This window comes from Arvicanthis niloticus, unplaced genomic scaffold (assembly GCF_011762505.2).
Source record: "Arvicanthis niloticus isolate mArvNil1 unplaced genomic scaffold, mArvNil1.pat.X pat_scaffold_1174_arrow_ctg1, whole genome shotgun sequence".
Classification (NCBI taxonomy): Eukaryota; Metazoa; Chordata; class Mammalia; order Rodentia; family Muridae; genus Arvicanthis; species Arvicanthis niloticus.
This window is the reverse complement of record NW_023045180.1, coordinates 32,298-43,931: the sequence shown is the minus strand read 5'-3', so window position 1 is coordinate 43,931 and position 11,634 is coordinate 32,298. Positions and strand designations below refer to the sequence as shown.

Genomic DNA, 11,634 nt, shown 5'->3' with positions numbered 1-11,634 from the left:
GTTAAGATCCAGGGAGTCTGTGTAGTGTGATGGTGCCTGAGGATTTACCTGACTCATTTTCAGGTAATGATAGTGAGGAGGCCTGGAGCCTCACTTGTAGCAGCAGAGTACATGACCTCTGTGCTCACCTCTGATGAGCATTGGAAACTCCTGATATAAGTAATAAACCCTTTCCCTGTAAATACTGATTATGTTCTTTAGTAATTGATGTAGCTATAGACACAAGGATTTAGAAATCCTTGTCTATAAACAGAAAAAGAGTCATCACAGGTTTAAGTTGGACCCAGGCCTGTGGCACAGGCTTCTGGAAAGTTCTTGGAGACCTAATCTATTTCTTCAAGCCCCCTTAGGGAGCTAAAGTAGGTCAGATTCATTTTTTTAATTCTCTAACTCTACTGGCCCCAGACCACATATAACAAGTTTAATAAGCACCAAGAGGACCCAGTACAAAGGCGTCAGGATGTGGCATATATGGGCTGGGGTAGTCCACGATTCAACTTGAATTGATTTAATCCTTGAATCCTTAGTTCAGAAGTTATTTGCTTTATGGGCCTTGCCCTCCCACAGCATCAACTTTGAGACCATGATGCTGGAGATGCAACACGAACAGGTGATGACTGATCTCAAGAAAATTCCTCAGCAGATCTGTGAGGCCTTGTACAAGTGCCAGGAGCTGATTCAAGAAAATCAACTTTACTGGTGAGTGACTCACACTGTCGTTTCCACAGCACTAGGCACAGAATGTATCTGCCCATCATTGTCTTTGAAACAAAGTGAGGACTCTGGTTCCATACTGATTACTTCTCAACTGGAAGCTTGCCTCCCTCAAAGGATGGCTCTAGGATATTGATCACTTGGACTCATTTTAATCAAGCCTGATGAGTCAGTGAGCCCCTCCAATCATTATCCTTCCCAACTCAGTATCCTCTAGATAGAAAAGATGTGCACCTTGATGGAGACATCAATCTACCTTGAGTCTCTGGGGTGCTGAAAACAGATATATAGATCTGGTTTGCATGAGACACATAGGAAGATGTGTACCTGTTGGGTCTGCTCTCCTCTCCTAGAGAAGGTTTCCACTGTCTCTACTCACAGGTGGTTTTCTATTACCAATGACATATATGCAGTCGTGGGGCCCATGTCCTCTTCTGGGAGATACATGAGTCCCTGTTGGTGTCAGGGGTTTCAAAAGTACCTTGAGTCTTCTGGAATGTTGATGTCTTCTCAATTTGACCTTCCCATATGTGATGTCCCATGGCTACTCTCATCTGTAGTCTGGGGCTGTTTGGGGATCAGGGCCCATAATGAGAAGGGATGGTACTTGGAGAAGTGGGAGAAAGATAGACACTGCCTGGGAATCACCATTCCTTCTCTGTGGTTCAGCATCAGGAACTGTCACCTCCTTACAGAATCTTTTCATATGAAGAAGCAAGTAAAAATTCTGTGGAATGAGTACAGGCAGCTGCTTAGGGAGCAGATTGCACTGGATGTGTGTTCTAATGAAACAAAGAGGCTATATGTGGAGGCCAGCACGAACATATATGAGAAATACATCAAGCAGCAGCAGGTAGGATGCATCAAGGATGATCAGGGGCAGGTTGCCCTCATGTCTAACCATAAACACAGTCAAGCCCAGATAACTGTCCTCCACCTTGTCCAGGCATTCTCAAATATCTTATACAGTTGTTCATTTCAGTGATCATTTACAAGACGTTCTGTGGAGTTATACTTTTTCAAGGAGCTGGAAGATTGGCAAGCAAACCCTCCTACTCACCTACAAGCTTCAGTTCATTAAGACAGATAGGGTGAACACACACTACATACAAACATGCAATTGTTCTAGATGGGCTCTATGTGGCTGCCTCCATTGTAGTAGCACAGAACATTGAGTGATGAAGTCAGGGCCTGTAGCACATTTGCTTTGGACCCATGGCTCCAGCCGCATATGTAGGGGACGATGGCCTTGTGAGACATAGGGGGAAGAGGAGGTCTTTGGTCCCATGAAGGCTGGATGCCCCAGTGTGAGACAATTCAAGGGCAGGTAGGTGTATTGGGGGGGAGTCAGTGGGAGCACATCCTCATTGGAGGAGGAGGGTAGACTGGATCAGGTGTTTCTTGGTGGGGGCAATGAACGAAGGGGATAGCATCTGAAAGTAATAAAATATCTAAAAAAAAGTTTTTAAAAAAGAGGTGGGGGTGGGGACTTGTATGTTTACTCTCCCTCAACCCTTGCATTATAAGATGGTCTCTTAACCCAACCTAGATCTTGGTTCACACTAACAAAGCCTGAGGAGCAGCTGGTCAGTCCTGGTTTCTGTCAGTGTCGCTAGAGTTCTTTCCTGGAGCTTGTATTCAGGAGCTGACAGGATGAACAGGGATGTCTGAAAGGCTTCTCTCAGGCTGAGGATTGGGGTGAGAGATGTGAGGCTTCAAGAAAAAAATTTCTCTAACTCCCTCAACCTACTCTGCATAAGTTACTAAATTTTTTAGTCCTCAAGGGATAGATTACAGAGTCCTGGGTCTCAAATGAAACATCAGATTTTCACAGTCTGCATTCAATGGTTCCTCCAGCATTGTGGTCTCATTATGCTTTCCCGCTCACTTATGTTGTGTGTGGGGAGAAGGTCATATGCATGTCTGTGCCAATATGTATGTTGATGGGTATGTTGAGAGACCAGTTATATACATATGGTTTTGATTAGTCTTTCTGCAACAAAGCCCAGGACTGTCACTGATTCTGAGCCTTCCTATTTTGGTTAAGCTCTGACCAGCATCTCTAAATCTTCTGTCACCTCCCAGGCAGAGCTCCTAGAATTATTTTGTCTCAAGTAATTGCCATGCTACAAGGTTTAATTACCACAGAGAGGAAGAACATTTTTACATATTTCATTTTTTTGGGTTTTCTTGTTGCTTTTGTAAGAAAACAATTTATTAACATGGAAGAAGACGATGCAATCTGTTCCAGGTGTCAGATACATAAATTGGCCCAATGTGCCTTCTCATGAGCTCTCTTGTCATTTGGCCGAAATCAGCAGGGAAAGGAGGAGGGTGTTTGTGGGCTATGATGGGTCTTACCCAAGACACCTAGACTCCACATAACCCACAGGTCAGTTATTCAACCCTATAATACTTTATCAAACAAACAGAACCCATTTTGCCAACACTTAAAAGTGAATAATTTCATGTTTAGCCCAGCCCAGCTTTCTCAAATCTTACCATGTGACCTCAGATTCCCCTTCCCAGTCCTTCCTTCATTCATTACAACTTCCTAACCCTGGGTTTGGAGGCCCACCCATGTGAGGAACAACCACAGAAGACATGGTACTCTTAGAACCAGAGCGGGATATGGGGCACAAAGGGGTGCTCCTCAACAGCTGGCTGCACACATGAGACAAAAGGTGGCCCCAAGGTGGTCCTATTCAAAGGAAACTTATGGACCTGAACAACAGCCTCTTGTTATAACATGCCTTTGGGTCTCTCCACAGCATCAGTGTCAGTTCAGTTTGCATCAAGGAAACATCAAACACAGCAGCAGGTCTTCATGCTGCTCTACCTAGCTCAATAGAACAAAAGGAGATAAATTATGGGGTAAAGTCAGATTGTCAACCATTGGTAGTGGAAAATCTATTTATCACAATTGAAACTGTTTATAGAGGGAAATCTATTTAGCCATATTGAAACCATTTGTAGGAAAACCAAACACTGTGGTACATGGAGGTGAGTAGGAGGCTTCTGTGTCAAATCCATGGGTCTGAGAGTAACAAGTCCGGCTAATAGTCTGTGTCCCCTCTCTGCTCTTGGTGGATAGTGACTGCTTTGTGGAAGGTCAGGTGGCTCATTGCATCTTCTCAGCATCCTAGTTTGTTTTCCTCATTACCTCCTAACATTTTCTTTCCAACATTGCCTAAGCTTGACTCAGTTATCCTTGGTTCTGTAGTTTCTGCTAGGTATTACTCTGTGAAAGATTGAGCTGCTTGGTGTTACATCTGCATCAAGCGGAAGGCCCATACCTATGGTGAGGTGCTAGAACAGGGCTGCCTCAGACAGCCCTTAAGCTCCTGGTAGTCTAAAGCACTCACTCTGTGTTCTGTGTTCTGTCTGTAGCAATCTGTAATGGCTGTCATTCAAAAGTGATTTGCTTTGATTTAAAATAATTCTCAAGGAGGGCTGGAAGAAATGAAGAACTTCAGACATAGCCGATGGTGTAGCCTTGTGAGAATCCATGTACAACTCTTCAGAAAGTTGAACTGTAGTCCCCATTGACCCAGTGACTCCAGAACAAGAAGTAGGTGTCCACAGAGACATTGGGGCAAATCATGGTTGTAGTGGTACTCTACAGAGCTGTTCTGAAGTAGAAACTCTGCAGATGTCCATCAGTCAAGGAGTGAACAAGTACACAGTAGTCCAGCCCTTCCATGGACTATTGTCTAGGGTGATAATTCCTGCCACCATTTGGTCTTGAACTAGTCAGACTTATTTTCCACAAAACATCTCTGACAGAATCTCCTTACGTGAAGAAAAGTCTCACTTTCCATCCTAGTTACAGAGATTTCCTAGTTGCCTGGGCTTATAGCTTTGTTTACAAATCTACACAGGCTGTGGAAATTTGAGGGCCTGTTGGAAGATGCTGCTATCTTTGGAGTCCCTGAGAAACAGTGAACAAGAGCCAGGAACCTGCATGTTCACACCAATCCCATGACCCTATGTGCCTTTGCTGTGAACCAAGCTGTCTGTTCACAGCCTTGAGAACTTGCTAAGCAGGCTAGGCTACCAGGCCAAAACCCCATATTTCCATCTTTTGTTCATTATGGGAAAGCATTTATTTTATTATGCTGTCTATAGGCTATACCTACTATGTTCTTGTCCCATTCAAGGATTTTTTTCTGTTTGTTTAATTTATTAAGTTTATGTTTGTGAGTACACTGTCTTTCTCTTCAGATACACCAGAAGAGGGCATCTGATTTTAGTAAGGTGGTTTGATAGCTACCATGCGGTTTTTGAACCTGAACTGAGGACTTCCAGAAGACAAATCAGTGCTGAGATATCTAATGGCTGAGATATCTCTCCAGGCTTTTGACAATTCAAGGGTTTATTTCTTATATCTTTATAGTATCCTTTATGATCTCTTATGCTATCATGAACTGGGAAAATCAAAATGTTTCTACAATTAAATACACTTGTATGTGTCAACATGTCCTTGTGTGTTCAGGAATGTGTGTGTGTGTGTGTGTGTGTGTGTGTGTGTGTGTCCATGGCCTGGATGAAACAATGCAGCATCAGTTTGCTGTCTCTGAGATGAGGTACTAGGATGGGATAGCAGGAGCCAAGGAGACTTCCTATACCTGTATAATTGCATTTTTGGGTCTCAGTCCTTCCACATGACTCTCTCCCTCAGTCACCTAGGTGCAGCTCAGAATATTGTTCTGATCTAGTTTAAAAGAACTCCTGTCCATGATCATTCTTGTGATCCACAGAGTTTGTGTCAATTGTATACTCTTTCTTTCCTTCTGAGCTCTCTGGTATGACCTGAGCCTATTGTCCCTAAGTCACCCCACAAACAATACTACAGTAGCTATACCCATAGCAGGAGTATCCGTTTTCTTTCATAAATATTTTTTTTTAGTGTTCAAGGCTTTCCCCTGAGAAGATTTGCATGCAGCACTCTTTTGCTGATTATAGTATCTCTTCAGTGAGCATGGATTTCCTGGGAGATGGTTTCTCTGGGGATTCACAGATAGAAGGATTCACAAGTAGAACCAGGCAGGTTCCTGCACTCCAGATATAATAAGAGCCTTCACTTCAATGGTGGCTAAGTTCCCTAGAAGGCCTCTGTATAGTGTTTGATTCAGACATTGCTACACAGTTATTTTTCAATATAATATATATGTACCATTGGAGAAATGTGGTGTTTTATTTTAACTCCAGTACAATGTGTAGTTCACACACTTTTAAGCCATTTTTTAAATCTGAGAAAAAGTTCCAGGCCCAGGTGCTCTCTGCCCCTTCTTTGGGAATACAGGGAATGAACTTAGCTGAAAGTCATACTAGATTGTCCTGCTAAATAAAGCTGTTGTTTGCTAGATAGCTGACATAGCAGGTGCTCACCAGGCCTTTGTGTCTTCCTCCCCTAGGTCTGAAAAACTTTAACAGAAGGTCAAACTGGGCACAAACAAGGTCAAGATTTCCATCAGACACAACTCTTTACCATGAGCTTTGTGTGTTCAAAGCAAGTGAACCACCATTGCATCTCATCCCTATAACCATGGCAATCTTGGACTGCATGTTCTTCCTTTTGAGGGTTTCTATATGTCACAAGGCCTTTATTTTACCCAGCCTCTGGTCCAGCAAGAGTGCATGTTTGGAAGGCTTCAGAGAAGTGCTGAGGGACATCAACATCTGCTGGTCATCCAGGAGGAGCCTGAGAGTGTAAATTTTGGCTTGTCCTAATGGGTCATCAAGGATAATTTTATAGAGGTCAGTCAAGCGAATTTTAAAGACTTTGAGATACCATCTTCAACATGTCTCATGATTTGCCTTGGAAGGGTTTGTCAATGAGCAAATCCTCCAACCCAATGAGGCATGCCCTCATTCATCTTGAAGAGATTAGTACCATCGTTGACTGCCTTTGCACTATATTTCCAAGGCCAGCAACATGCTGTAAGTCTGTGCTGCAAAATCTGCAGCTAAAGAATGCTTCTTAGCTTAATTTTGGTTTTAAGCTTCTTAGCTTAGTTTTGGTTTTAGGTAGAGTTTTGATTGCTTTCAGTATATGGTTTCTTTGATTCATATGAAGTTTTGTTATTTATTATTTTTGTTACTGTAATTAATTTGTCGTTGTACTAATTTTATATACTTTATATATTGACTCCCCCACTTTAAGTTGTTATTGAATAAATTTAATGCATTCATATAGATAAAAACATGATCACTAATTTTTCCCTCAAAAGAACCTTCTGTATTCATGTGTGGTTCACTGTCTTGTAACACTGGAAGTATCAGGCAGGAATGGACATCTTCAAGTAGCATGTGGCTTAGGCTTGCCAGCCAGTCACAGCTACACAGAAAATTGTGCTTTTGATGTGAATAGTGTGTCAAAATCTGTGGATCCCAACTTCATCATCAAAAGATTTTCCCTGTTGTATCTTTGTGCTCATAAATTTAGCTATGTTAAAATGTACTACTATGTGGATAGTTAAGTTGAACAAACAAAGTAGAAACACAAGTGTATTTCTCTAATACATCCAAAGAAATAAAAATATTCAATAAAGGAGTACAAAAAATCAGTAAACTTGGAGCTTTATGCCTCTTGTTTTCTTGAAATATAGCATCACTTATAAATGCACAACAGAGATCAAGAATTCCAAGACCCTTTGGGAGATGTTGGTTATTTTTTGTGTTTAGGGGGTGTTTTTTGTTTGTTTTGCTTTGTTTTATTTTGTTTTGTTATTGTTCTTGTTCTAATGATAATGATGATTTTATTTTTACTCTTTGCCTGGAAAATGTATCTGATACTTTTTTTAAGAATTTGGTGAAGGCACTGTTTCTGTTTTTGAATTATTTCTTTTATATGTATGAGTGTTTTCCCTGCTGTAGGTTTGTATACTACATGCATGCAAGTCCCCCAAGGCCAGGCCAGAAGAGGTCAGTGAATTCCACCTGGAACTGAAGTGAGAGGGGATTGTTAATCATTGCTCTTTAGGTCCTCTGAGAAACAAATTCAGTAATGGATAAATCATCTCTCACTACCTAGACTTTTGTCCTTCCTTGTGTAGTGTATCAGCTGCACAGGATCATAACCAACTGAAGAGAGAAGATTCTTGAGACCTGTGGGGTCACATACTTGGGGTAGGCATGCTCAGTGTTTAAACTTTGAGGCCTCCATGTAGGGCATTAGAGTGGGCTCCTGATCATGCCTCAGGATCTCTTTTTGTCAGGGTTGGAGTAGATCTCTCCTGTCTCATCCTGCATGACAATGCAGATCAGGCTTTATTAGATGAATTGCAGAATTGAGAACTCTCCTGAAGTTGGAGGTGGTAAATAAATCATGTTGAAGTACCATCAAAACAGTGTTGAGAGTAAGCTTTATACAAAACCAGAAGGATGGAACCTGCAGCAGAGGACACAAGATTGTGGTGGTGAATATTTCCCTTCCAGACTAGCAATGGAGAGGGATGGTAGATGTTGCCAGTATATTTTTCACATGGTCTGACAATTTCATCTGCCATCCTTTAGTTCTGAATTTAGCTTCACTTAAATTTCAAATTGAAAGAAGAATGTAGACTTATTTTTCTTTCTTTTTTCTCTTTTTCTTTTATTGAAAAAATTTTTCTAATACAATACATTCAGATTATGGTTTCCTCTCCTGCAACTCTTCTAAGATCCTCTCTCCCCCTCTTTCTATCTGAATTCACACCTTTTCGAATCTCTCCTAGACAACAAATAGCCGTTTAGATAATATTGTTCACCCAGCCTGCCTCCATCTTAGTCTTGAAAAACATTTTATAGTAAAGGAAAATTATGTTCATTGCTGTTTAGGATTAAATATGTCTCAAGGATTGGGCTATACTCCACCAATAACCTTAACTCAAATGGTTCTGTACTACCTGTTTCAGAATGTCAAAAATGCCTTTGTTTATCCTGAAGATAATCATGAACTCCTGTGTTGATGACCACCTGTTATGACCACTTTGTCATGATGCTCACATTGCGACCATGTTTTTGTCTCAGGTGGTTTTCATGATCCACTTGTTATGTTTAGGTTCTGCTTCTGTAACAGCACTCATTTGCCTGGAAGTCACTAGAAAGACTGTGTGCTAAACATAGGCAGAAATGTGGAGGCAGAAACTGAAGTAAAAGCTGTGGAGAAACATTGCTTACTTGTTTACTCCTCATGGAAACTCCTTTCTTATATGACTCAGAACTATGCCTAAGGTTGGCAATATCCAAAGTGGGCTGGACCCACAGATATTGATAATTATTCAGGAAACAGTCTAATAAAATTGCATGTAGGCCACTTTTATGGAGGCATTTTCTCAATTGATGGTCCCTTTCTTTTCCCAAAAAGATTCTAGCTTATGTCAAGCTGACCTTAAACTAGCCAGTATATTTAACAATGATTTATATGCTGAGAAAAAAATTAAGAAAACAATTCCACTCACAACAGCCTAAAAAATAGAATATTTTGGAGTAAATCTAACAAAGGACATAAAAGACATCTGAAATGAACACTAAAACACTGAAGAAATTGAAGAAGACACAAGAACATAGAAAGATCTCCCATGACCAAGATTGGTAAGATTAATATTGTAAAAATGATCATTCTATAAAAAGTAATCTATAAACAAAATGCAATACGAATAAGGTGCCAATTTTTATTCTTCACAGAATTAGAAAACAATTGTAAAGTTCATGTGGAAGCACAAAATTCATGGGTAGCCAAAGCAGTCCCAAAGAGTAATAACACCATTGAAGGTAACTCAGTACCTGAGTTCAAGTTATATGACTCTGACTCAGACAAACAGTCATCATCCTTTGGTCTTATTTTGAACTTTAATTTTGGGTATATGTGTTTTATCTTTTTTTTTTTGAATGGCTGAGTCATTTCTCTCTTTGGGCCAAGGGACACTACTTGGTTTGGCTTCCTTCCCCCTTGGATTCTCTGTCTCTAAAATCTGATCCAAATTTTGGGACCTAGTTCTTGGATGCTACACAGATAACATAGGGTGAGTGCTTTAGATAATCATGACCTTCAAGTGGCTCCTGAAACAGCCCTGGTATGTTTCCCACAGCTCTGGGAATTCTGCTGGATGCAGATACAGCTCCAAGCAACTTAATCTCTCAAGGAATAAAATTCAAGACAAACTTGAAGGCAAACTTTTACTGAGCAGACATAGCTGGAAAGGAAATGGCAGCAGGCAATAAGGAAAACAACCTGGAAGGCTTAGAAGACACAGTGAGCCACCTGACATTCCAGTGGGCCTTGACAATTCACCAAGAGCAGAAAAGGGACATAAACACATGGATTTTATACAGTAACCTCCCCCTTACCTCCATGCACCATATTACTTTGATTTGCTCCAAACGACTTCAATGAGAATCAATAGTTTTGCACCTAATCATTTGAAAATCTGACTTTACCAGAGTTTATTGTGTCCCTTTTCTCTTCGGGGCTAGGTGGAGATGCAGAAAAATTGGACTGCTGTATTTAATGTTTCACGGACCAAACTGAAATCTCAGAGTGCTTTTCTCATTAAACTTGGCATCTAGAGACACACAAAGGTTCATGTCTAAACAAACACACACACCACACACACAACCAGTTGTATACACAAGCACCCATACCACAAACACTTGCAAAATCACCTTGAATTACACAAACAGAAAAGATTAGTATAAACACACTCATTCACAACTGGTCCAAACACACACACACAGACACACAAACATCCAAACCACACAACACAAACATATACATGCATACACACACACACACACACACACACACACATGAATGTAAATTTTGTTTTGTCTAGCACATTTCCTATTCCATGAGCAAGTAGTGGGACCTATGTTGTGTACAAGCTCTTAGACTCAGGCAAACTTTGTGGCCCTGGCCTCTACTTAATTTTTTTTCAGTAACATTTTCAATGCAGATACTTGCTAGTCCTCCAAGTAAGTTACAAGCTCTGCACAGATAACCTGGACAACATAACACCAAATTCCCAAGTGATTTCTAAGAAGTCTCCAGGAAGCCCCATATTGACTCATCACAGTCCTCTCACTAAACTGATCCTGGTAGCATCAGAGGAAGCCAGTGACTTGTGGTCATTACCCAGGAACGTTTCAACACATTACAGTTCGTGTGATATTAAATCATCCTCATTATCAGTCAGAAAGAAGCTAGTAAAATAACCTGCTGTGACATTTCTGAACTGCATTTCTCTGCTCAACAATGAGGGGGAATCTGTCCTGAAACAAAGCCATACCCATGATATGGTTAGCAAAACAACACCAGCAGAGGCATGCACTGTAGGAGTCCATGCATGCTTATGATGAAGCCAGTAAGACAAACCAGAATCTCCCAGGGGGATAACTCTGTGTAGGAAAGTGAATAAATCCAATACATGTTTTTTCAATACCTGTATTGTTGAACAATTTGTTGAGACAAATTAGAGAGGGAGCTCCATCTGGTAGTCAACAGTACATTCAAAGACTTCTGGCCAGCACAAACAGGAAGTGTCAGGTTTATTGACATACCTAGGCTCAAAGTACTAAGTTAGAGAATGACTAGACAATATCAGTTGTCATTAAGTGGCCTCCCAATATACCCACAAGATACAGATCAGCACAACAATACATACACATTCAACACACACACCCACACACACACACACACACACACACACACACACGGACACCAAGCAATAAGTGAGGAGAAAACAATGAGGAATCTGTAATGTTTGAAGAAAAGTCATTTGTCTAGACAAAGCAGATGTTTCAAATGAGACCCACAACTCTGCTATTATTCCTAGAGAAATAATAGGCCCTAGAGAACACTCTTCATGGTTAGAATGGTGGTGGGTATATATGGAGAACTTTTTTCTTGAAACCTCAAGTATCTCACAAGAAACCTTA

The 11,634-nt window shown here is 40.8% G+C and overlaps 1 protein-coding gene across 1 annotated transcript; it reads left to right on the top strand.

Moving 5' to 3' along the window:
- Positions 1–586: 586 nt before the first annotated feature.
- LOC143433864 (disks large homolog 5-like) lies at positions 587–10,266 on the top strand. The gene is made up of 3 exons (XM_076706258.1): positions 587–699; positions 1,384–1,567; positions 10,174–10,266. The coding sequence occupies exons 1-3, from the start codon at positions 587–589 to the stop codon at positions 10,264–10,266; spliced, it is 390 nt and encodes a 129-aa protein (XP_076562373.1).
- The last annotated feature ends 1,368 nt before the right edge of the window (positions 10,267–11,634 follow it).

Bases quoted from the DNA above. Each gene is read 5' to 3' on its own strand.
- LOC143433864 (XM_076706258.1), top strand. From the start codon at position 587: ATGCTGGAGATGCAACACGAACAGGTGATGACTGATCTCAAGAAAATT. The intron at 700-1,383 runs GTGAGTGACTCA...TCTGTGGTTCAG, and splicing joins CAAGAAAATCAACTTTACTG to CATCAGGAACTGTCACCTCC. The intron at 1,568-10,173 runs GTAGGATGCATC...CTTCGGGGCTAG, and splicing joins AATACATCAAGCAGCAGCAG to GTGGAGATGCAGAAAAATTG.